The sequence below is a fragment of the Gymnoscopelus braueri genome (genome assembly GCF_963280865.1).
Source record: "Gymnoscopelus braueri genome assembly, chromosome: 22".
NCBI classification, from domain to species: domain Eukaryota; kingdom Metazoa; phylum Chordata; class Actinopteri; order Myctophiformes; family Myctophidae; genus Gymnoscopelus; species Gymnoscopelus braueri.
Window position 1 is genome coordinate 20214531 of NC_137624.1, and position 27500 is coordinate 20242030.

At 41.5% G+C, this 27500-nt stretch overlaps 3 protein-coding genes across 4 annotated transcripts in view; all 3 read right to left on the bottom strand.

Annotated features, from left to right (window-relative positions):
• Positions 1–5067: 5067 nt before the first annotated feature.
• ambp (alpha-1-microglobulin/bikunin precursor) lies at positions 5068–12776 on the bottom strand (the record flags this gene model as incomplete). Its single annotated transcript, XM_080420226.1, has 10 exons — positions 5068–5165; positions 5442–5612; positions 5754–5921; positions 6397–6484; positions 7722–7780; positions 8369–8470; positions 9705–9815; positions 9949–10019; positions 10127–10263; positions 12657–12776. The coding sequence occupies 10 exons, from the start codon at positions 12774–12776 to the stop codon at positions 5134–5136; spliced, it is 1059 nt and encodes a 352-aa protein (XP_080276352.1). The 3' UTR covers positions 5068–5133.
• Positions 12777–14549: 1773 nt separating this feature from the next.
• On the bottom strand, positions 14550–19154 carry LOC308078884 (protein AMBP-like; the record flags this gene model as incomplete). Its single annotated transcript, XM_080420227.1, has 9 exons — positions 14550–14722; positions 14836–15003; positions 15257–15350; positions 15756–15805; positions 15979–16080; positions 17162–17281; positions 17591–17667; positions 17852–17997; positions 19035–19154. 9 exons carry the CDS (start codon positions 19152–19154, stop codon positions 14550–14552), a joined length of 1050 nt encoding a protein of 349 aa, XP_080276353.1.
• A 2115-nt stretch (positions 19155–21269) lies between these two features.
• The window catches only part of ptgdsa (prostaglandin D2 synthase a), a 10116-nt gene continuing 3885 nt past the window's right edge, over positions 21270–27500 (bottom strand). The window contains exons 3-7 of one of the 2 annotated variants that reach the window (XM_080419318.1): positions 24699–24775; positions 22322–22432; positions 21850–21951; positions 21662–21697; positions 21270–21551 (exon numbers count right to left, since the gene is read on the bottom strand). In XM_080419318.1, coding sequence (XP_080275444.1) covers positions 21666–21697; positions 21850–21951; positions 22322–22432; positions 24699–24775 — 322 coding nt within the window. In that variant the 3' untranslated portion in view covers positions 21270–21551; positions 21662–21665. Of the gene's footprint in view, positions 21552–21661; positions 21701–21849; positions 21952–22321; positions 22433–24698; positions 24776–27500 lie in introns of both variants that reach the window. The other variant, XM_080419317.1, reaches the window with a different exon arrangement.

A 27500-nucleotide genomic window follows, 5' to 3' on the forward strand; every position in this document is an offset into this window, starting at 1 on the left:
CAGCACCAGGTTTCCTTAATGAGTGGGATCTGCAGACACATACTGTAAGTCTAGTCATTTATTGAATTAAGAAGTAAAACAATTTCGGATTGACTGTTTCTACACTAGACCTGCTTGCAAGTGTAATTCTTTGGGGGTTTGTTATGTCCAGTTTGTTGCTGTCCCACTGCCACTGCAAAATGCATATATGTGTATATGTTTATTTATTTTTGTTAGCATAAGCATAAGCATGTGTGTGTGTGTGTGTGTGTGTGTGTGTGTGTGTGTGTGTGTGTGTGTGTGTGTGTGTGTGTGTGTGTGTGTGTGTGTGTGTGTGTGTGTGTGTGTGTGTGTGTGTGTGTGTGTGTGTTAGGGAGTAATTATGGAGAATAAAGGCCTAGTTGTACAGAGTGAAACTGTGGGTTTTGAAGTGAGATGGGACATGCTTTTCTGTCTGGCTGAGCAGACTCAATGGCTCTATTCAACCAGCCCCCTCACTGCCCATTGTCCTCCCACCACCAACCCCTGACACACACACACACACACACACACACACACACACACACACACACACACACACACACACCACACACGCACACACGCACACACACACACACACACACACACACACACACACACACACACACACACACACACACACACACACACACACACACACACACACACACACACACTGGTGTGTGGACTCATGGGTGAGCTTTTGAGAATTAGAGGGGATGCCTACAGGAAAAAGAGAGATGGTGTGTGTGCGCGCGCGTGCGTGCGTGCGTGTGGGGTGGGGGGTCCTACTGAATCTGAGAGGAGTTCTGGGTTGTATCTTCCCTCTACACCAAATCAAAGAATGAAGCTCGATGTTACTTGTCTGTGAGAATTCTTGACTCCCTGAAATGTAGAATCCAGGAGGACGGGTAGAAACCTCTTATCTCCGCATTTTAACTTTTTGTGTTTTTTCGTAAATTAGCGCACATCATCATACGTCACATAAAAGCATCAAAAGTAGCAGATCCACAAGCTCGCAACGATCTGCTACTTTTGCTATTTTTGAATTTGAATCTTGAAAAGTAACAGTTTTGGACATAAGAGGTTTCCACCCAACAGAGGCGATTTACTCTTTCTATAGTGGATATCTGATGTACCATTACATTTGTGAGGCATTGCAGAATCAATTGTACAGTGAATTCCTCAGTGTTAATTTAACATTTAAGGCCGCCGGAGTAGTGGTGACATCACAAGCAAGAATGCAAGCCCTCTTCCTCTGGTGTCCCTCTTTGGGGGGCACGTCATTATAGGCAAAAGGTGTCAAAGCATGTCCCAAAATGTCCCAAGCCAACATTTTCTAAAATAGCAGAATCGCAACGCCTTGTGAGCTTGTAGATTGTCTCTTTTCACTATTTGTGAAGTATATGACAAAGTATGTGGGGCTTAAGTGGTTAAACAACTCCATCCAACAAAGGGAAAAAGTTTGTATGGGAACAAACAATAACCACACACACACAATAGTCTGTCTATGGGTAATAGGGACTCACACTAGCCAGGGGTTAATGATCATCGCCCATTGGTTTGGAGCCCATTAGACCATTGATCTGTCTACGTCTTCAATGCCACCTGGGGATGGAACGTGCTGTGTCTTCCATTGTGTCTGGCTGTCTGGTAGTGTCACTGAGTGGTCATTTAGCCTCTGTGTGTGTGTGTGTGTGTGTGTGTGTGTGTGTGTGTGTGTGTGTGTGTGTGTGTGTGTGTGTGTGTGTGTGTGTGTGTGTGTGTGTGTGTGTGTGTGTGTGTGTGTGTGTGTGTGTGTGTGTGTGTGTGTGTGTGTGTGTGTGTGTGCGTGCGTGCGTGCGTGCGTTCGTTCGTGCGCACACATGTGCGTGTCACCGAGAGGTCACATGAAAGCAGAAAGGGCCAGAGTGTCACACGCTGTGCAGAGAGACAGTGAGGTTGGATATTATTGAGGTCACTTGGTCAAGGGTCATTTGGTCTATAATATTGCCTGGAGTACAGAGGAGAGGACACACGCTCACGAGCGAGCGCACACACACACACACACACACACACACACACACACACACACACACACACACACACACACACACACACACGGCAAAAACCTGATTGTTAGTTTATGTACTGTATATGCATGTCTCCTCTCTTCTCCTGCCAAATTGAACGAGTCAGTGCAAAAGACCTACATTGTCTGTTACTGACTCTTGACTCCTGCACATGGACTAGGTTCTGCAAGATAATGCCAACCATTGGCATGCTTGACTGTTGATAGACTGTAAATAGGCTACTGTATATTCATTAATATTGTTGATAGACTATATATAAATTATATACACATGTATATTTATACTGTAATTGTTTTTCACATTGACTGTTGATGGGCTGTACATATGTATTTGTTGATAGATTGTACATACATTCATTGAAAGACCCATTGCAGTTATGTACTGCCAGAATCAAAGCATAACTTTGTTTTGGTTTTTTGATCCTAGTTTGCTTTTTAATTCTATTCTTACCCGATCCAGTGTTTCACCTCTGCTGCTGAAGAAAATTATGTAATCTCTCTCTCCCTCTCGCAGTATATGCATCTGTGTGTGTGTGTGTGTGTGTGTGTGTGTGTGTGTGTGTGTGTGTGTGTGTGTGTGTGTGTGTGTGTGTGTGTTTGTGTGCGTGTGTGCGTGCGTGCGTGTGTGCGTGCGTGTGTGTGTATGTGTGTGTGTGTGTGTGTGTGTGTGTGCGACGGGAGGGGGGGGCACAAGGTGATATGGCCTGGTACGGAAGGTCACCTCTGTGATGTCACTTCCCCTTCCTCTCCGGATATTCCCAGCATTCTACCACCAGCAGCCGGGAACTCTGGGAACTCAGAGCAGGAAACCTGGCTCCTTAGCGTGGACTAGAACGAGAGAGATTGGGGGAGGAGGGAGAGAGAAACACATACACAACACAACACACACACACACACACACACACACACACACACACACACACACGCACGCCTTTTCTCTTACGTTTGAAATCTTTTGAAATATTTTACTTTAATTGTACTATGGATGTCAGTAGGGGTTGAATCAAGCTGAAACCTTGTTCAAATGTGGTTTCATACGTCATTGACATGCTGTTATTAGACCGCATCTTGTTAAATCAAAATGTTGATCAAAGATTAAATAACAATCGTTGGCAACATGTCCAAACAAATGGACTAGACAATAGTTTCTACAATCAAATAAAACCTACAATTTCAACAGATATATTGTTAATATTCATTGCGTTTGTGAAATATTGGGAACATTTTAACATTGATAGGCTAAATACATTAATGTGCCATTAAAAAAGGTCCCATGGTCCACATTATTGAGCATACCCTACTTTAAGGCCAGGAAAACAAGCATACAAATAATAACTTCAGGGTGGTTCTTCCAGAGGACCACCCAAGGCTCCACTTTTCATATAAATCAGAAATGACCCCTCTGAAATTCACCATAGAATCAAAGCAGTCAGGCAAAGTCACCGTGCAGGCCAAATATAATGCATATAGCAAACTTGTTGGTGTTCATGTGTTTCAGATTTAGGGCATGGTCACACATACAGGGCGAGGGCGGTTTTCTTTCCTTGGTTGACGGCCTGTCTGACGTGTATGTACAGTATAATGTGACCATAAGTGTTGGTGTGTTACAAAGTAACACTGATAACCTTTTTCCTGTAACGCGTAACGGAACGCATTGGTAAATGTGAAATAAAAGTGGTAAATGGTGCATTTACTGTACTAGGCCATTTTAATATAGGATTTATAGCGCCTTTTTCATTTTCGGTTACGCAAAATACTCTAAAAGTGCTCTAACAAGTTACCTGTCTCAGTAGGTAATCCTGTAGCATAAATAATTACTTTTTAATGGCAGTAACTTTGTAAGCCCTATTCCTTGTAATTTTACCCAACACTGTTGACCGTGCCCATTCCTCCACAATGTATGTTTCTTTAGCAGATTCGACACCTCGCCTTGCCCTGAACTGTAAGGGGAAACAAGAAAGGGAAAAACGATTCTTCAAATATTGCTTAATTTAGACATTATGCCAATTCCTGAATTCCCCACACATTTCTTTGTTGTCTTGTCATTGCTGCACCTACTGGCTCACCTGCCAATACGGAGCCCCAGCGTGTGTGGAGAAACACCATACTCCTCACCATTTAACACTCCTCACTGACAGGTGCCGCCGCATCCCATAGGAGCTGGTGCAGTGACAAAGATTTTCCCTCCCCGCCCGACTTCCCTCCCAGGAACTCGGCCAGTTGTGTTCATATGGATGCTCGCCTCGACCAATCCAGAGGCACCGCGAAGGAAACAAGGGAGGAACCCCTGGTCTCCGCGGCGGTGGACAGGAACTTTATCCCTGAGACCAGTGGTGTAAAGTAACTAAGTACTTTACTCAAGTACTGTACTTAAGTACAAATTTTAGATACTTTTACTTTACTAGAGTATTTCCATTTGTCTATACTTTTACTTCTACACCACTACATCTCAGAGGCAAATAATAAAAATAAAAACTCCACTACAATTATTTGAAAACTTTAGTTACTAGTTACTTTGCAGATATAAATGATTACATTATAAAACTTACATTAACCATTTTAGCCCTATTTTGTACCTAGGCTATTTGAAAATAGCCGATCTACAAACTCACAACGTGTCGCATCGCTTGTAGATCTGCTATTTTCAAACATTTTAGTACTTTTACTTTTGGTACTTTAAGTATATTTTGATGCCAATACTTTTGTACTTTTACTTTTGTACTTACCATTTACTTGTAACAGAGTACTTCTACATTGTGGTATTGATACATTTACTTAAGTAAAACATTTCAGTACTTTTTCCACCACTGTCCCTGAGACACCCAATCGCCCATATTCAGGGCTTCCATAAGTAAGTATGTAAGAAGAACAAATTGGAATCAACAAGGCATTGTATCACATTCAGACCAACCTATGAATGTGTTTATTGGTGATCTGCAGGTATGTAGCCCGCAAAGACACTGTCAAATTGTTGTTACAAAATCATGATTCATTTTTATTTGATATGACTGTCTCTATCTTGCATGCGTGTCATGGGTTTGGGTCCATAAATTGTCTCATTCATTTCACGCTGGCAGTAGTGTGGCCTCTTCTTCACCTGTAAAGACAAAATACATAAACATTACCATATATAGACTATACATAGGCCTACTGTATGTGTATGTATACACATACTGTGTGTGTGTGTGTGTGTGTGTGTGTGTGTGTGTGTGTGTGTGTGTGTGTGTGTGTGTGTGTGTGAGAGATTGCGTGCGTGCACACACACGTGCGTGTCTATATGTGTGTTTGCTCATGCAAATGTTTTATTACTGTATTTGTAGGTGTGTTGCTGTTTGTGTTTCCCTTTCTGTGTTTCTCTTGTCATTCATCTCACCTTTGACTACACCGCAGTACTCTTCGCACTCAGCCTTGGTGTAGAACTTGTTGCCATTGGCCTGGCAGAAGCCCTTTTTGTAGGCCAGGCACAGACCGCTGGTAGAGTCAAAGGCCCACACTGGTGGCTGGCCTCTACAGGGAAAGGCCGCCATTGGCAGACGACACACAGCTAAAGGTAGACATGTAGCAAGGAAAGAAAGAAAGAAAGACACACACATGAATATTGTTGTAATTGTTCTGTGAGACAGTAAAAGCAAAGGACCCAGGACAGTGTTTCCTCTCTGTAAACAAGTGATGCATCACTCCTAACCCTCAGTGCGACAGGTCTGCAGACACTCTCTCTCGGTGGCAAAGTTGTTCTGGTTGCCCAGACAGCCTCCATAGTTGAACGACTGGCAACTCATTAAGGAAGAGTTGTAGAAGAAATGCTGCTCCATCCCAAAACATGGCCCTGCATCTGGCTCTGCCTTACAGGACTCTATGAGGACCAAGGGGGATAAAAACAGAGAGTTACAAAGATAGAGTAATGGACTGATTAAGAGAGGATAAGGGAGAGATTAAAAAAGGAATGAAGTGAAAAGGGAAAGGTTCAGGGGGGAACTGCCTGTAATTATACCCTGAGTCTGACACATGCATATGCTGTATAGTTTACAATAGACCAGGTACAGTACATGTATGTGTTTCAACTCGGCTCACCGTGAATCTTTGGTCTGAACTGGGCTTAGGCCAGTCTTCAAATTCACATGCATTTGACACAAGTTCATGGACCACATGAAGCCTAGAGTGCCTATTCTGAGCATGTCATAATAGATGAACATTTGACAAAACAGGTGAACCTTCTGCAATAATAGGCAAACAATCTGAGAAAATTGCGGATCCAAATGGTCACAATACGTTGAAACGCGACGTGTTGTAAGTATATAGTGGATAACTGAAATGAGAGTGAGTCCCACCAGGTCCTTTGAACAGAGGTGCATCATCTCCCATAGCAGAGCCTTCTTCTACAGGAACCACGAGAGGTACCACACTTCTCCTAAACCTCTGAACACAAGCACAATTAGACAGATACAGTCAGAGACTATACTATATACAAATGTAGCCATTTTAACAAGTCAAATAATTAAATTGCTAAATGTTCATATTGCATTGAAAGTCCCACAGACAATTTTGCAGGTTGTGTCCACAATAATCTGTCAGGAATATTGTGTGGCTATATCAGAGAGTACACAGCGTACAAACAGTGCACATCTACTTTCCAGGTGCTAACTCATATCAGAAAGGTCACAAGATTGTAGTTATGAGTGTCTTGTAAGAGCCATATTCTTTTTCTGGTATTCTACTACGTCACTAGAGGGCATGGTCAAGGCCAAGGCTGACCAGGTACTTAATGAGGTATCAATCTAGGGCAGGTGTTGTTGATTGGGGAAGAGCAAACCGTTTTTTTGACTGTGTATGCTGTGCCTGTGTTTTGGACTGTATTTTTGCCTTGATGTTTGTATACTGAGAGTGACGGAAAACTATGTTTTGGAGAAGAGAATAAACATTTTATTATGAACTATAACTTTTTTAAGAGCATACGTCTGAACAACCTATCTCATCTGCAACCAGTCATGGTTAAGGTAAAGGACTTTGTCGCTACATGTTTTTGAATCTTCTTCTAGCCTTCTTGTCCTTCTGTTACAGTGCAGATGTGAATGAGCAAGGTCAAATTAACCAAGGTTGCAGTTGCATGCTTATATCTATGGAGGATCTTTGATAGACATGGTGCAAAACATAGCCTTGGCCATGCCTTTCGGCCTGGCGGAGACAATGAGGAAACCTCTGTCCTTCCTTCTGTCCTCGAATGTTTCTGAACTTGCACATGGGTTTATTAGCATTTTTACTACCCCGCGCACATCCCTGTGTATGAACTAGTTTATATATGAAAAGGTCACCAAATTGAATTCAAACTTTGACGTTCAATATCTCTGGATTACACTGAATGGAGATGGAACGCTATAATTATAAGGGAGTGAAAGGGAAACTCAAGTCAAATCAAGTTTTGATAGGCATGAAAGCATAAAACGGATGTTTTAAATACATAATTATTGTTTGTAAGAGGTCCCCTGTAAAGTCACATTTTTATTTTGCATGTTGCTTCACTATAACTGATTTTCAACAACAACAAAAAAAATGCAATGAGATCTGTAGTGTTTTTTCTTTTCTATTCCATTTCCAAATCCATTCTTTTTAGCGAGTAACACTGTCACTCAATAAAGCATAAATGAGGTTAGACTACCTGAGGCTCAGGTTCTGCCACTTGCTGTATCACTTGCTCTTCTCCTGGAACACACTCACCTGGGAAGAGAGGATGTACCATCATTATTACTGGTACCCCAAATAATTGACAAAACACTAAGATTTTAACAATATAGAATAATAAAGAAAGAAAAGGTCATGGTATTTGTTCTTTAAAACTTGAAAAGTGAGTTTTGATTGTGATACCGATACATGGACACTTAAAGTATACTATATTAGTTCCATTGATCCAAGCCGCAACACAATCGATTGATTGAAAATGACCAGATCTGACCACTTAACACGATAGACTGACAGGCCCTGAATAACCTATAATGGACACATAGTATGCAAATATTTGGGGCCCTCGCAGATCCCTTGGACCTAAAAGGACATAGAATTGATCCTTTTAGATCCAGTTTTAAACTGTCAGTGAAAGATAATGCAGAGAAAACGGATCATTTGAACTCATGAGAGAAACGCTAAACTGCATAGATTGAAAATATCTGTATTCACTATACAGTTTATGGAATTATTATGGAAGCTACTGTTGTAAGAATGCATCATGTCATGTAATTAGATTTTTGTTGGATGCTCCTCAAACTAAACTTAAAGTGCATGTGTGTGTGTGCGTGCGTGCGTGTCTACCCTTGTTCTTTGAAATAACGATGTTGTCGTCAGTCATTCCCTGTTCTCTGACCAGTGTCCTGAAGTCATCCAGTACAGTGTCCCTCACTTCCATGGCCCGACCTGTTGGGGGGGAGCACACTCAAATGTTAAAAGTTGGGCATGTGTGGACCACACAAGCCCATATTTCAAATATAGAAGGCTGATGACACAGAATTATTAAAGGTAGGGTATGTGATATTCTTTGGTTAAAACAGAAGTTTTTTTTGCCAAAAGGTTAAAGCACTATATTCTGATAGTAATCATTGCTATAAAGTGTTTATTCAGTAACATTGGTCTCCCTGTTTCTCCAGCTGTTTAATAAACAGAACATTTATTTTCAGTTAGGTGACAACATTTCAGCCAATCAGGAAAGAGTACCCATTTATCAGCTTCATTCTTATATAGTTCCAATTTTGTCTACTAATTTCTTTGTGTCATCACTCCCAATTTTACTTGTTTAATGTGTATCCTGACTGAGTTCTCTATCCTGATTGGATAAAGTTGGTATCCCGACCTGAAAATGCATTTTCTGTTTAATAGGAACAGAGCTGGAGAGACTCCTGTTACTGAACAAACATTCTAGCAATGAGTACTATCAGAATATAGAGCTATTTAACACATACTTTTTTATCAAAGAAAATCACTTACCCTACCTTTAAGCTGTTTAAGAGACAGCTGATGTATACAATATAAATACTGGGAAGGAGCAACAGTGCATCACGGGTGCAACTGCCTCTTTTCATTTTCTTTTTGAGCGGTGTAACCGCTCCTATAAGAGGGTTTAGGACCCATCCGTGGTGAAGGTTTTTCTTTCCGTCGTGAAAATGTGTCTTTCGCTGTGACGCCATGCTGTGGAAAACACGCCCATAGGCTAAGCTTTGCAGGACGTGCTGTGATTGGCTAGCGAGACACATGATGAAATTAACTTCAAACTTCGCAGACGCGCTGTGATTGGCTAGCGAGACGCATGATGAAATTAATAATAACGTAAATTTAAGCACGTCACTTAGCAGGACGAGCTGTGATTGGCTACCGAGATGCATGATGAAATTAATAACTCATAAATAGCACCGCTCACTTCACACTGGGTGTGATTTTTTTAATACGTATATGGTCAATATATTTTTTAAACGAATAGATTATTTTAGATGTATTCTTTAGCGTACTATGTTTTATGTTGTCCTATGTTGGGAGTTTGGATTTCCTGTCTGCACTACAATTTGTGTGTACTGCATAGAGTTGACCGTAGCCTCCATGTAATTTTGTTATGAGAATAATTTTTCTGATAAATCATGGGAGGAGGATGTCCACTCACTGTACAGCTTGATCGAAGTTTTGTTATGTCCATGTGACATGGTCATTATCACTATGGCATACTCATCGTAGTTTGTGTGGACCACGTAAGCATCGGCATCAACCCCAAACTCTGTTGAGAAGAGCACACAGGCAAACACAATAACACAATAGCTGTCAGTGTTCATCTACAACATGAAGCAAAAAAATATATGTAGATCAGAGAGAGAGAGAGGAGCAGAAGGATTAGTTAATGACAGACATACTCTGAAAAGAGAATCGTCCTGGTGTGTCGGTCAGCTGATAATCTACTGTGAACTGCTTACATTTCCCATGCCTATAAAGAAAGAAATAACAAATTTGTAGTGTGTGTGTGAGTGTGCGCGCGCACACATGTGCATGCATACGTGTGCTTGGCATGCGTGTATACTGTATGTGTCCTACCTCAATCCAGTTTTTGTGAGCATGATGTTGCCCTCACCAGTTTCCAGGACCAGAGAGCTAATGGCAACCTCTCCTCTGTGATGCTGCTTATGGGGACATGTATTCCCGTTGGCAACAGTGTACCACTTCCCCATCATCTGGGTTGAGGGGAGGAGCATTATTGAAATATATTTACACTTTAATTAAGTAGGAAAACAAGCATTCTCATGTATGAACTTTATGTCTTCGTTTATTTGCATTTGCAGCAGCAGGCAAACCTGTTTCAGCACGAAACAGATAATAGACTGTAAATGAAGACAAATAAAAAAGGTAGACGCTGGTTCTCAAAGCGGGACCTTGAGGGGGGTCCAGAGGGTCCCCAGCAAAATGCCCTATTTAAGTCTTTGGCTATTCGAAAATAGACAACTTACAAGCTAAATGCGTTGCGATGCGATGCATTGTGAGCTTGTAGATCAGCTATTTTAAAAAATGTTTACAAATCTCTTAACCCTCAAACATAAAAGTTCTCAAACATAAAAATGTTTGAGAACTACTGGCTTATAGAACTGATTTTCCTTCTTATAGATGGTTAAACAGCACGAGTACAGTCAAACACTTTGTCTAAAAGGATAACACCAAAAAATGGGTTTCCATTGGGGTCCTTGAGGAATACCCTGGGAGGAATAGCGTTGGAGGCCATGCAACGCGCGATTCAAATTTGGTGCTGATCGGACGTTCGTGATATATGACGTTTTGTTTTTGAGAAATAGGCTCCTCCCACAAAATTTTAAAGCCAATTATATTATCACATCACTCCTGAGTGATGTGCGATCTCCTGAGATCACTTGTATTTCATTTTGAGAGGATTGATCCCTGCCAAAATCATGTTTTTTGCATCAAACGGTTACATTTTGTGGCGCCCCCCTATGGGTCAAAGTGGAAATGCAGGAAATTCAAATTTGGGGTTGATTGGACATTTTGTTAAGGATTTTTGGCATTTTTTGTCAATAGGCTCCTCCCACTAACTTTGGAAGCCAATTACGGCCAAATGGTATGGACTATCGAAATACTGAATGATGTTTTTATCGCATGGGTCCAAAGATCATGTGTACCAATTTCTGTGAGATTTGGACAAAATCTTTAGGAGGAGGAGCAAGATGTGTGTTTTGAAGAACATTCAAAATGGCGGAAAATTTGGATTCTAGACCTATGGGTCAAGAGTTGTAGGCCAAAATGTAAAGTGGGCTGTTATAGCGCCACCATGAGGCCGACTGATGTAAAAAAAAATCGGATGTAGGCCACTGTACCATGAACCTCCATGAAATCTGGGTTGCTCTAGAAATAAAAAAGAATAAATTAAGTCGCCCAAGTACAACCACATAATATATGGGTCATCAGAAGACATGGACATTTCAGCAGGGGGCAGTACTAAGTAGAAAGATAAGCAATGGAAGCAGTGTGAAGGAGGGCAAAAGAAAGCTGAAATGGAGATGAACAATGGCCAATCCAATCACAGACAATAAATAAACATGAGGTGTAATGGGATTGTGAAGGAAGTGAACCGAGTGAAAGGAGAAGTAATATTAGAGGAAGTGAGAGAAAATATAGATAATATAAAACCCGGCATGGAAAATGTGTTGGATCCTGAATACATAATTTATACTATAATAATTATAATAATAATAATAAGAGCAATGACCATAGCACCTCAGCTGCTTGGACCAGTATTAGTAGAATAAAAGAATAAAATAAAATAATAATATAAAAACTGTTTAAAGTTCAATGCTGAGTTTGCTAGCTGAACTTCATCACACATACAAAACAAATATGTCTGTACAAACAGCGCTGGGACAGACATATAAGGTCTGGCCAAGTCATGTAGGGCTTCAAAAGTAATACAATTATTGTTTTTAAATAAGTAGCCATTAGAATATAATATTCACCTAGAAGAAAATAAGGTAACATGATTATTTCTAGCCTGAAATAGGAAGCACAGATTAACTCCCTCTGTTGCCATTTGTTAAAGTGATCAGTGAGTGAGACAATGAATGAATGTTAAAGTAAAATTCAACAATTATGAATTATCTACAGTACACAATAACAATGGTGAAAGTGGAGAATAAAACCCATTTTAAAATGTGTCATATGACGGAGCATAAATTGGTCATGAGCCCCCCTGTTGGCTTCAAATATATAATTTAGGCCTACAGAAAACAGAATATCCGCAAAGGTGTGCAAGACTTGGAGAAAGCAGTGCAGAAGATGATCCCATGGTGGAAAGTGACTAAGTAGATATACTAAAGTACTGGACACTACTTAATTTAATGTACTTTTACTTGACTTGAGTATGTCAATTTTTTAATGCTTTATACTTCTACTCCACTACAGTTACTTTGCAGATTTTAATTATTATTAAACAACATACATTTTATTTCTTTTTTTTTATACAGTAGGCCTACTTGTTACAGAGTATTTCAACATTGTGTATACTTTTACTTAAGTAAAAAAAGAAATCTGAGTACGTCTTCCACCACTGCCCTCTTCCACTCACCCTGCTCAGATCAAAGTTCTCCTGTGTGGGGTAGAGAGGGTCCGTGGGCACAGGGACCCCCTGGAGGGTCCAGACGCACCCCAGCAGCAACAAAGGAACCAGATTCACTTCTTTCTGCATCTTGTCCACCTGCCTTTGACTAGACTGAGCTTCTGAGTCTCTGAATCCTCGAACGGCCCACCCTTTACTATTTACTTCACCCTAGAAACACCATCTCAGCCTTGCCAAAGCGGGACAGGGCCATTGACCTATGGTGTATGTGTGTTTGTGTTTGCCTGTCTCTGCCCCCCCCCCCCTTCAAATTACAAAAAAAGAAAGAAAATAAACAACTGAAAGGGCAAAGTTCTCTCTCTCTCTCTCTCTCTCTCTCTCTCTCTCGCTCTCTCTCTCTCTCTCCTTCCCCTGTCTGATTTGCCCAATCATCAAGTTAATCATTGGACTTCAGAATTGCAAATTTGAAGCAAATATCACCAAATCAATGAATGTCATCTGACAGACCGATGGTGATCAGTGACCACACATTTGTTCCATATGACACACGACTATTTTAGAAGTTATGGTTGGTGGTGTTCCAATATTGTACCCCTTTGTTACAATTATAGGTCATATTCTATTCTATACTATAGATTTTTTCCCCACTATGTATTCAAGTTTGTAATTCATTATTATCCTTTGCACTATTATTTTTCCTGGAATGTATTTACTTTCAGTATCTTGTTTCTTTAGTGGCAGGTGGGCATCTTTTTGATTGGTACAAACCACCTGCAGTGTAAATAGCAGCACCAGACACGCATGTGCAGGTTTCAGGATTATGATAGTTAGCATTTAGCTGGCCAATATACGAGGCATTTATACAATCCTGAGTGTTAGTTTAACTCTGAGAGAATCAAACTGAACCTGTAAGGTACTCTTGAAATAAACAAACAAAAATGTTCCATATTCCAGTTTCCTCCATTTTTATTCTTTCTTTTTCGGCACAGGCATTTCAGCTGCCAAGTCTTCCACAGCGTGTTCGCACCATTTACTCTGAAATACATGCTCACACAAGTCTTGTATCAGAATCAAAACCATTTCATTCTCCAAGTGCAAAGCATGTACAGAAATGTGTTCAGTTGCTTTTATAATGTTTCCCCCTGCTGTTTCTGTTTTGGTAAGCACATTATCCACATCATACATTTCCATATACAGTACAACAAGTGCTGTGTAGGTGTATGTTTAAAATGTATTCACCTGTTTCCTTGGCTGTATGTGCATCACTTCCTGTCGATCTCATTGGATATCATTGGCCATCTGACCAGTTTCATTGGATCAAATCGACAGGAAGTGATGCACACAGCCTAGGAAACAGGTGAAGAATAAGGCAAGAAGGCAAATAGACAATATAGACAGTAAGTGCTGTAACAGAATGACGTGATGTCTCTGATGTGTTCAGATGCAGCTTCTGTCTTCATCAGCTTGCTGTCAGGATCTCTTCATCTGCAAAAGTGAATAATCAATCAGTTACTGTATTTATGTTTTGTGCGCTTGAATGTGTGAGAGTGAATAGAATTATTGACCACAGGTGTTTTTTATTTATTTTATTATAATATTGTTTTGCTGACTGTTGACGGGATCTCAAAACTATTTAAATTCCATCACAAAATAATACAATAACAATGGCAACAGCAACAACAATGCACAAAAGAAAAGAAAACTGCGAAAATAAGAAGTTATTGTCCATTTCCATTTATACTGTATGTGTGTGCATATGTCATTCCCGCTAGCAATGAATATAGCCTGATTCAGGGTGAGCCTCTAATCTAGAGCCCACCAATCATGCTTTCTCTTCTATAATTCTATTATGTCTGTGTGAGAACGATCACTTTTGTACGCTGTTTGTTATGTCTTTCTCTTTCACCACCTTACACCGCAGTACTCTTCGCACTCAGCCTGGCTGTAGAACTTGTTGCCATTGGTCTGGCAGAAGCCCTGTTTGTAGGCCAGGCACAGACCGCTGGTAGAGTCAAAGGCCCACACTGTTGGCTGGCCAGTACAGGGGAAGGCCGCCATTGGCAGACGACACACAGCTAAACGTAGACAATATATAGAAAGAAAGAAAGAAAGATGTCACACATGAATATGGATCAGAACGTGTGTTTGGTCTGTGAGAGCTGTAAACAAGTGATGCATCACTCCTAACCCTCAGTGCGACAGGTCTGCAGACACTCTCTCTCGGTGGCAAAGTTGTTCTGGTTGCCCAGACAGCCTCCATAGTTGAACAACTGGCAGCTCATTGAGGAAGAGTTGTAGAAGAAATGCTGCTCCATCCCAAAACATGGCCCTGCATCTGGCTCCGCCTTACAGGACTCTATGAGGATCAAGGGGGATTAAAAAAAAGAGTCGTTTCCAGTAGATTTGCAATTCAGCAGACGCTCTTATCCAGAAGGACTTTCAATAGGAATTGGAATTGGAATAAGCAGAGTAAGCATGAACTCTAGTCAATAAACGACAACGTTTAATACTTTAACGTTAAAAGCATTTCAGGAATATTTCAAGGGATTTCACCACACCAATAGGACTATGTTCTATAAAATGAACAACAGAGTCAGTGTGTCTTTCACCTGATCCTCTGAGCAGAGGTGTATCATCACCAGAACTTTCCTGCTCATCACCAGAACCTTTCTGCACAGATGGTACCACATTTCTTCTAATCCTCTGAGAAGATATAAATCACAATCACCACTACAGTCACGTCTATGAAACAAACAGTGAACAGTGGTTAGCATTGTTTACTTTCATGCTGTAGGCCAGAGTTCTAATCCCACATTAGAGATACAGATACAGTATAATAATACAGTTTGTCTTTTTCATATTGCAGTGCTTTTTTTGACCCAGCTACGCATCAGCCCGGCCTAATGAAGCAAAATCTTGTCCTCCACAGAGATGAATAAACCACAATCGAATGATTTGGGAATGATTATTGTGGACAAAAATATGGAATCAAAGTTTTTTATGAATTTTTTTTTTTTTGGACATGCTCTCAATCATTTAAAAATAGTGGATTATACTTAGTAAAACATGAAAGTAAATATATAATATATAATATGATACTGTAAATACCTGAGGTAAAGCAGTGGGTTCTGCTACCTTCCTACCCACAACACATTCACCTAGAGAAAAAAAGAAAAACAAGCAGTATTATATATATTTTTTCCAGTCTCTCCCAATTTAGTTTTAATTTATTCTAATTCCCAATTCCTCCATGTAATCAATGTCACTGTCACTGCCTACTGGTGTGTGTGTTTGTGTGCATGCAAATGCGTGTGTATATGTGTAAATTTACCCATGTTCTGTTTAATGATGATGGCATCATCAGTAATTCCCTGCTCTCTGACCAACGTCTTGAAGTCCTCCAACACAGTGTTCCTCACTTCCATAGTCCGACCTGTTGGGGGAAACATTTCAGCTAAATCTACAGCAGCCCTGGGCTCCTATGTAGAAAAACCTTGACCTTGGCCTAAATATTTGCCTAAGTGTATTTATACTAAAGACTGTAAATTGTGGGCTATCATAGACATCTGAAACTGAGATCTGATAGCACACACAGTGGGTTTGTTTTTTAATTTCTTTTATATGTTTTTAATTTATTTATTTAGGAATGGTGGATGTCAATGTAAGGGTCAACTTAGCCTGGTAAACCATCCCGGTTGGCGGTTGCGTGAATTCACATTATCATGTGTCTGCGTTCAGAGCATAGATGTAAAAATAATAGAGAGGGCACCGGATATCCACTCCCATCCACTTGCATTGAATTGCTCACACAGCGCATGGGCCGAAATCACCCCTTCTTCCGGGTGGTGGGCGAGGCCTATTTGGGGCTTCTGCGACGCGTTTTGTGTCACCTCTGTGACGCGTTTTGCGTCACAGAGGTGCGCAGCCCTGTGCGCAAGCTCGTGAGTCGAGCCCATTGGTCGAAACCGTGTTCGCTCGTTCATGTACAGTGGCTCCAGCTGCAGTACCTATGAATGGCCAGCATGTCCAATGCGCTTCAATGCAACCACTGGGTTCTGGGGGCTTGGTTCAGGGCCCTGTGATTGACAGACGCTGATTGGCTCTTCCATTTTTGGGTTTCTGCAAAACGCCCACCCAGCGCTTGGGGCCAGACCGGTCTGCTAGAGCTAGAAGACATATGATAATGGGAATACACGCGACCGGGATAGTTTACCAGGCTAGGGTAAACTACCAACTGGTAAAAAAAAGCTGAAGGCATTCTATACAAAACCATGAGAAATACCATTATGCAGTTGGTGTTTTGAATAGCATACCAATTAATTAGAACCTACTTTTCAATTCTTCCAAGGTTTTCACTGTACAATTATTTAATACTGAGAATATATGTCTTGGCTGAAAGTTTAGCTTTACACAATGACATAATGATGAACACAATCCCCTTAAATCCCCTTGGTCCACTTACAAACCAGCATAAGAATACAGACAGACGGGTCAAAGTGGAAGAGACCACTCACTGTACAGCTTGACTATGATGGTCTTGTCCATAGATGACCTCTCTGTGCTCAGCATAATCATCAAGGCATACTCATCATAGTTAGTATGAACCACATATGAATCCACATCAACTCCAAACTCTGCAGGGAGGACAGCACCCACACATAAGCTCCGTAAAATAGATGACACATGACATAATGTGAGTTATGACATATTACTGTATAACGGAAGGCAGAGAGAGACTGTGTGTGTGTGTGTGTGTGTGTGTGTGTGTGTGTGTGTGTGTGTGTGTGTGTGTGTGTGTGTGTGTGTGTGTGTGTGTGTGTGTGTGTGTGTGTGTGTGTGTGTGTGTGTGTGTGTGTGTGTGTGTGTGTGTGTGTGTGTGTGTGTGTGTGTGTGCGCGCGTGCGTAAGAGAGAGAGACAGAGAGAGAGAGAGAGAGACACGTACTAGCAACATGATAGAAGAACCGTCCTGACGTGTTAGTCAAACCATAATCTGCTGAGGTCTGCTTACATGTGCCACCCCTACACGTGCACACGCACACACACACACACACACACACACACACACACACACACACACACACACACACACACACACACACACACACACACACACACACACATAAACAATTTCAGCAACAGCATTGTGGGGAAGTGATTGTGCGTGCGTGCGTGCGTGCGTATTGAGCATAAATAAAAGTCCCACCTTAGTGTTGCTCCTGTCATTTTGACAATCCGCTCTGAAGTCACATCTTGCAGTTTCAGCACACCAATGATTGGGTCTTTCCTCTGACGTTGCATATAGTGGGGACAGGTAGATACCACTGCCACCTCATACCACTTACCCCTGAACTAATAGGAGCATAATTATTACATTATATATACAATTGTAGCTGTATACACGTGTGTGCGTGCGTGCGTGCGTGCGTGCGTGCGTGCGTGCGTGCGTGCGTGCGTGCGTGCGTGCGTGCGTGCGTGCGTGCGTGCGTGCGTGCGTGCGTGCGTGCGTGCGTGCGTGTTCCCATACACATGATGCTTCACCACTTGATTTGACACCAAGGCAGTGGTTCTCAAACTTTTTTACATCAAGGACCCCCAAAGTGACACTTATTAGCCCACGGACCCCCATTTGAAAAGAGGACCCCCACAGGAGAAGATTTGTACGGCTCTAGCAGTGATTTTCAACCATTTACATTTTAAGGACCGCCAGTTTGACATGCATTAGGCTACAGACCCCCATTTAATGGCATTTCTATTTCTGGGACCCCAATTTATATTGTAAAATCAATGTTAATTTAACTCTGAGAGTATAGAAATCGAACCAAATGGACCCATTTGTACACTCTGAGTTACAGACCCATAACGGTCAATTTGGTTCCTTACTATTTATCATTTAGCTGGGGACCCCCTGGAACTCCCTCAAGGACCCCTGGGGGTCCCCGGACCCCACTTTGAGAACCAATGCCATAAGGGATAGAATTTGAAAGAACATGAAGATATCAGCGATAGCTTCCATAATGTATGCATTTTGCAGCGATTTCCTGCAGAATGCAGTTAATTTCACTTCATATACAGTATGTAGGTGATAGAAGACAGAGCTATATGACATGTTGCTCTTGTTCCCCCCTAGTTGAGTTATTCCAGAGTCTTACTGGGTATACAACATCACTGCTATGGGCACTAAAAGGGAGCCATGAGATAACATAAACACGCCATGACAAATAAAAGCGTTATTTTGACATTAGAAAGGACACAAAACATTGAACAGTTCAACAACACAGAGAGGCCAAAAGGGATTATGTATCCAAAAGATTAAAACGAGGAAGAGTACTAACATGACAGAAGGTAATACGAGTGGTAGAAAGGGCTAGTGTAACATGCCCACTCACCCTGCTCAGATCAAAGTTCTCCTGTGTGGGGTAGAGTGGTTCTGGGAGGACAGGGACCCCCTGGAGAGACCAGATGCACCCCAGAACCAGCAGAAAAAACAGGTTAACTTCTTTATGCATTCTGTGACTAACTGCTCTTTTAGGAGACTGTACCTACTGAAGGTGTTTATCACCACTTGTTTTCACTCTTGTTTCTGACCCCTGACTTGTATGGGATGAGTTGACATACTGTGTGGGTGAATGTGTGTTTACACCCCCGCATTAATATGCTACTCAATGGAAAAAACTAACAATAAAGGAACAAAGGTCTACTTAATCTCTCTCTCTCTCTCTCTCTCTCTCTCTCTCTCTCTCTCTCTCTCTCTCTCTCTCTCTCTCTCTCTCTCTCTCTCTCTCTCTCTCTCTCTGTGTGTGTACTGTGTTGGACTTCAGAGTTTGAACAAAGAACTAATCAATGCTTATCAGAAAAAAGCCAAAACAGCTAACCAAAGCTGGACGGGCACAGAGGATGACGTCATCTCTCTCAGGTTATTGCTGAATCTGAAGTACGCAAATGTTTCTGTGAATTAACACACGCAACGACCAGACGACATTGGTCAGGTCGCTATGGAGCAGTGATTCTCAAAGTGGGGTCCAAGGACCCTCAGGGCTCCTTGAGGGGGTTCCAAAGGGAGCCTTACTGGTCCGTAACTCTGAGAGTTCATGGGAGTCCTTGAAATTAAACATTTGAGAACCACTTCTATAGAGACTGAGGAGGCTGAGGTTATGGCAGCAACAGTCGTTAAAGGTGTTGAGCCTGAAACCTAAAGGAAAGGTTATGACCTTTTATTTAGTCCACTGTTTCCCAAACAATGGGTCGGGACCGATTTGTGGGTCACGGACCCATTTCTGTGGGTCATGACTCGCGAGTAAATATCCCCCTTTGTTCCGTTTCCTATAGATAAGATTTTGTTTTAAGTTTAAACAAAAAACTCACTGCTTTAGACAGCAGAGACAGTTGAGTAACTGAGAGAATGGGAGTTCATGGAGCTGGAAGCTCAGTAGTAACAGCTTAAGTAAGACGTTCAGTGCTGTGGAGACTAGTGTAGTGGCAAGGACAGATGCACAGGAGGCTGAAGCACCGCAGGGTGATGCCATCGTCTCAAGTTCTGATGTTGTTTGTATTCCGTCTCAGGTGAACCAGGGCATGTAGAGTGGAAGGCATGGACTCCCTTGCTCTAGCTGTCAGTACCAAAAGGAGATGTCATGCAGCGTGTGTTTTTTGTCAGTTAAGCAATCAGCCTGTGAGGTGGCAGGAAAGACCGCATAAAGGTGGCAGAAGTTGGTTGATCAGACCAGGGTCATATGGGTTAACTAGGTTATCTGACTGTGACTGTCAGTCAAAGAGACTAATAAAGGTCATTGGAAACAGCTGGTCATCAGCTTAGTGAGAAAATACAACCACATGACTGTATGGAAATGGCTACTGTGACAGACAGACTTCCCCAGTACTCCTTCAGTGTGTGTCGTTATTAAGTTAGTCTTTTGCCAAAACAATTCACAAGGAGTAAATATTAATACTTTGGAGTAACAGACAGAGCTGTTGTGAGGGCGAGGAAGCTAAAGTTTGATCTGTGACGCTGCAGAGAACCAGATGAGTACCCCCACACACACTAGACACCTTTGCCTGTCTGAAATGCCAACCGTTTGAACTATGCTCACCGCCGAGGTGTTATGTGTTAAATATATAAATATAAAACACATATATATATATATATATATATACACACACACACCCCTACCTGTATTTGCCCTGGGTGAGGAAAGAGTAAATGTGAGTGATGAGCTTGCACTGATTGGTCAGTTGCCATATCAGCGCAGCTAAATTGCCATCTCGATTGGAACTGTCACCACAGACGACATTGCTGCTTAAGGAACTCGCCATGCCAAACATGGATGGAACTAATAGACTAGGTAGTCACGTTTATCCCGTAGTAAACAAACCAAAACACAGAGTGGAAAACAGTGACATTCAGTCAGTCATTGGTTCACTGAATGGCTACATAGTGGCGAGGCTGGCAGCCAGCGGCACCTGCCATGTTTTCAACCAACTCCCCTCACTGTCAGGGAATCCCAGTGGGAAATACCATTTTGTTCATGGCAGTTCGATCATTAACTTTCATTTGGTGAGATTTCTTTTTACTTTTTGGCATTTGGCTGTGATTAAGAACACTTAAACATCAAGCGCTGTTTGATGTAAACACTCTTTGTTTATTCATGCCAATAATGTGAGTTAGATATTTTCCATAGAATGTGACAGCAATTTAATATAATGGCAATGTGACATGATGTGCTGAAAATATGATGGCAATAATAATCAACATTGTGAATGATTGTCTGTATACTCCAACAAGAACATGCTCATAGGGTGTAGGCTGGAATTGAATAATGCCTATGTATCACATTGTTGTTCTTGGAAAAATTGGAAGGAAATGCTGGAGTAGCAGTTCAACACCAGGTGTCATCATTTTCAATGAGCTGGAATGACAGAAACAAAGGTTGATTATAAGTGGAACAGGAGCATATCTGACTATTTCAAAAAGCAAATCACAAGTTTTCAGATAACCTTGAAAAACCTAGAAACAGACCAATTTAGCGGCCAGATCCAGTCGGCGGGCAGTTCTCTGCTAGAAAATGAAAAAGAGAAACCAGTATGAATTAGGAAGGCCATTCGATCAACCCTATGTTAATAATTATCAATGCATGTGTGCATATTAATGTGTGCGTGTGTTTTGATTGTTAACAGCACACAGGTACAGTATTTCCCCCTGCTTACCTGCGTGAGTTGGTGTGAGAATAGATTCTGGTGGGAAACCCCTGGACCTTGCAAAGTCTCTGAACTTCTGAATGATCTCCGGTCTGAGAGAACGAGAACGACCTGTAGAGACATCGACAGACATATGTAGAGAGAGACAAAGTTTAACCACTTTAACCCGATAAATATCATCAATATTGAAAATATGTGAAAATCGTTGAATATTTTCGAAACATTTTAACAACACAAATCGTGCATAAGAGTCCCTAGTGGCAATAAAAATATTTTCAGATGGGGGTCCTTGACATGAAAACGTTTGAAAACCACTGTGTGTGTGTGTGTGTGTGTGTGTGTGTGTGTGTGTGTGTGTGTGTGTGTGTGTGTGTGTGTGTGTGTGTGTGTGTGTGTGTGTGTGTGTGTGTGTGTGTGTGTGTGTGTGTGTGTGTGTGTGTGTGGCGCGTGCATGTAAAGTAGGTCTGCGTGTGTCTCTCACCATACAGAGCCACCTGTGTGTACTCTCTTTCAAACTTCTTGTGTTTGAGGACCACGGCATATTCATTGTAGTTTGTCTCCACCACTGTGATGTCCTTCACCATGCTATGACCTGAGAGGGGGCAACAGAAGACCTTAATGGACTGAAGTCGTTTCCTTTGTATTAACCCATTAAGACCTGAGGCCGACTCTTCAAATGCCTTCTAAATCAATAGTTCTCAAACTTTCAAGATCTTAAAAAAAAAAATCTAAAATGACACAGATGCTTTCCCGGTTTTAATGGGTTCAATCAAAAAATCTGTGGAAATGGGTGGGAACTTGATAGATCTATTCAGAAAATGTCACAACCTTACAAGAACCTGTATCATTTGAACCTGTGTCATTTTTAACCATTTGCAAAAAAAGAAAAAAGGGAAAAAATCTCAGGCATCCACAAAGAAACAGCATGGCTCCAATGTGGATCTCGGACCAGGCTCCATGTGGATCTCGGACTTCACGTGACCAGTCTGTGACATCAGTCATGTTATGACATAAGTGGTCTATCACATTTTCCATGACACATGCCTTCACATTTGGGCAAGTTTTCAGCCCAATCACAGCCCCCGTTGACTTCCATTATATTATTCAAGTTAAACATTTTAACAAGTAAAAACGTACATGGCAGCACATCATAGGCTGCACATTACTGCCAAATACAGTCCTAATGGGTAATTGCAATTGGTGTCAATAATTCTCTCCAGTCTCCTCCAGACTAATCTCTCAAGACAGATTCTGTCAGCACCACTACCCTAAACATGTAGTGTTGTTGTTAGTAGGAATAAACACAGAAGTACCCAGGAGGAAGTGGACTAAGAAAGGGGAGGAGACAAAACGAGTTCCTGTTTCTACACAAAAAAAATTGTTTTATTTTTACTGGATGGGTTCCCAGATGATTGCCTCCAGACAGACACTGTGTTAAAGTGGTAATAGCTGCCTCCTCTGTGACAGGTTTACTGATATCATGCAATGGTTTGATATCTAATAGTAACTTATCTGACTGGGTCTAAAAAGCTTTCTGAGATGGGATGAGTGCAAATTATGAAGCAAGCCTATCTCTGTTGCCCTCTACTGGCTGTTTCCAGTATTACTGAGAGCCTCAAATTATATGGAAGTCACTCATACAGTCAATGATGACATCTCTTCTACTCTTCAATATTTTTGTTCTATTTTGTTTTGCTTATATAGCCTATTGTAAAATGGAAACAAGAAATAGTTTTACCTGACTTGCATATGCTAGGCTATATACCTACAGTAGCCTGTATATTTTTGACCTAGCTATCGGGACAGTTTCTTACATTCAAAGGGGGATTGTGGTACTGATCTGTTGTTTGTGTTGCTCATCTGTGTTGCTCAAGTGAGAATTTGAACGTTTTTCTGGATAACTATTGACCGAATGTAGAGAATGTAAAGATGCATTGTGTAATATGTAATAACACAAGGCCAGAAAATAATATGCACTGTATGAAAATGTAATTGAGAAAGTGCTACTGACTGGCTGTCCATGTTGTTATTGTATAAAAGAAGGGAACTCCTTTATAAAGCATGTTATACAAATTTGACTTATCTATACTTTGAGCTCCCAGATGTGTTGAAACATCACCTCGGTCATTCCTCACCCCTGAGTCTACCAGTACTTCCTAAAACATTCAGCTTGAAATGACCAGTAATAGTAGCTAATGGCTCTTTTTGACAACGAAGGAAAAAACGGCATGACCTTCCACCAGAACCTGTTAGTTTTTATATATTTATATATATGTATGTATGTATGTATGTATGTAGGTATGTAGGTACGTCATTAAAAAAACTAGCCGATCTTCAAGCTCATAATGTGTCGCATTAAGCCATTTTCACTATTTTGGAAACGTTTGAAAGTATAATAATTTCTACCTTCTGAGCAGGGCCAAAATGTGGTTCTGAGAACCTTATCTGAATCGATCAATACGGCATGGTTCACTTGTAGTCAAAAAGAGCAATAAGTTTGTCCCTCTTTCACTGCTGTAAGTCTGTAAGGGGAGGGGAGAGCTGAGTTGTTTTTTTTGATGCACAGCAGTATAATTGTCCTTATTTGTCAGTAATGGCTGCCTATTGCACAATGGGCCTTTCATGTCAGCATTTTAAACCTTGGAAAACACAACATACAAGATTTTGTGTCTATGTTATAAGTGCACGTGCATGTGCTTCAGCCTAATTTTAATACTTATACAGGATAACAGGATTTGTGCACAAATTAGATTAAGGACAATCACACAGACAGACAGACAGACAGACAGACAGACAGACAGACAGACAGACAGACAGACAGACAGACTCTAACTACAGAAACCTTTTAACAGACTTACGTGTGCTTAAGTAGGTGAACTGGCCAGGCTTGTTGGTCCTCTCATATTTGTACAGCTTGCTTACACAACCTGCAGGTCTAGACCATATAAGGATACACAGTGTCAATGTTTACTTTATCCTGACTAAAGGGCTCGTTATACTTGGCTGTACACCAGTGCCGCCGATGAAAATAGCAGATTTACAAGCTTGCATATCAGCTACAGGCACCGAAAAGCAGTATAATTGCAGTACAAGCTTGTAGATCTGCTATTTTGCATGGTACTGGCACACAACTAAGCATTCTCTGCATTCCCTCCCTCATGCCACACACATTTGCGCATGCATGCATGTACACACACACACACACACACACACACACACACACACACACACACACACACACACACACACACACACACACACACACACACACACACACACACACACACACACACACACACACACACAGCTTTATACAGTATAAAACTAAATGTACAATTTGTAGATAATTTCACTTTTTAGCATTTTTTTGTTGCTTGCTTCAATATTTAGATGTTTGATTCATTTGACCAACCCCCAATCTAATAGCCTATATACAAGCCCATTCAACATCAAACTCCTGTTACTGTAGACTCATCGTAAACACACTTCCCTGCTTCTCATGAGTGATGACTGATATTATACAGTACTTCTAGAAATGAAGTTGTCGATCTTCATTTTCCTATTAGATAGATCTTCAGGGAAATTCATAGCAGCATCACAGTAAGGATAAAACAAAGATACAGCCTAGGTACGGGCAAAGAACCAGTACAGACTAAGTAGTAACACTAGTAAAAATAGGGTAACAATATTATATAAATGACAGTATAAAGATGATTTAACATCTGACCTGGGCCTCTGTGTCTGGGATGGTCAGGTGTGCATAGTGTATAGGCCACCAGTATGTGGAAATAGAGGTGTTGGTATCATATGCATTCTATCACCAATAAAAACAGCATATAAATATACCTGGCCGCCTAGGTCCTGGCCGTCTGCACTCGGAATGAAAGTAGTTATGTATTTGCAGGGTTATCAACAGTAAAACGGATCAATATGTACATAAGATTCCTGAAAATAAAGCTATGATGGAGAACTACGTTGAGTGGAGTAACAACAACCACCTTCAGCTCCACACAAACAAGACCAAGGAGCTGGTGGTGGACTTCAGACGCTAAAATAGGAGACCCCTTCCCCTTCACCGTCCATAGCAAGGAGGTGGAGATTGGTGGACAGTGGACACCTACATGTACCTGGGTGTTCACGTGAACAACAAGCTGAACTGGACCAACAAACTCCGAGGCCCTCTGCAGGAAGGGGGCCGAGAAAGCTGTTCTTTCTGAGGAAGCTCAGGTCCTTCAAAGTGTGACCCGGATGCTGCAGATGTTCTACCAGTCTGTGGTAGCCAGTGTCCTCTTATTTGCAATGGCCTGGGAGGGCAACACCAGCGCAAGGGACACCAATAAACTCAACAATCTGGTGAAGAAGGCTAGCTCTGTTGTGGGAAGTAATCTGGACTATCTCGAGGTGATTGTGGAGGGGAGGACGAGGAGAAAGCTGGAAGCCATATCCTGAAGAACCCCTCCCACCCACTGTACGATGAGCTAGCAGCACGGAGGAGCAGTTATTTCATTGTTAATATTTTATGCTGTTTGGTTGCATTCCTTTACAAATGAAGGAAGTACACCCATGCAGGCAGTTTAGGGCTACCTGCAGTTGATAACATTCAAAATGTCTGAGGATGAAGGAGATTTTGTTTTTGATCGTGGGATTGTTGTTCACTATTGATTCAAGCTGGAATACACAGAAGAAGAGTAGGCTAATTTGCAGGCTGTTTGTGAGAGAGTGAGTCAGGAGCGGTGTAGTTTCTTGAGACAGACTGTTGGCTCACACACTTTTCAAATGTTTCTGCCTAACAGTCCGCTGGAAGCACTGAAAATGTGCAAAGTGGATGTCCCCTCCACCTCCGTTTTGCCTTTGCAGTCGCGCAAACAGGTCCTACTGGAAACCACATTAGTCGAAAACTAACCAACTTGCTGCTTCGGCAGAAATGGAAATTCAAAAATACATTTTTAAGATATTTTAAATATATTTTTTCAACTTAAATCACAAACAGATGACAGCTTCCTCTCACAACTTTTGTGAGGCAGAGTTACAGACTCTCTGTAACATGTAAATGTTGTGGAAGAGTTGTCTGGCTTGAAAGACCAAGAGCAGTCTGAGATTGGTAGGCTATGTGGACCTGTAGGGTCAACACATTCATGAAAACGTCAAAATCAGTCATGATTGTAGGGACGTGTTTCACAATGAGACAATCGTAATCAAATATCTCAACATTGAAGCAAGCAACCTAAACATTGTATGAGGTGCACACAAAAGACTGGGTATGTGAGAAAATGAAGCCAGAAGCGTTATGCGATATGAGAGTGCGGATTAGCTAACACCAACTCAGGATTCCTGAATCACTGGGCTCCGCACCCTCCTGTCTAGTATCAGGGTCTTGAGCTCTGCAGTGTTGTTAGCTCCGCTGTCGCGCCGATGTTTCTACATCGGTGGTACGCCTCTTTCCCTCCCTGACAAATGAGTGAAATTAGCCTTGAATTGTACTCTACAGATCTGACTGTGTACATGACAGTCACATTAATGCTTCCATAGATGACACACACACACACACACACACACACACACACACACACACACACACACACACACACACACACACACACACACACACACACACACACACACACACACACACACACACACACACACACACACAAAAACTC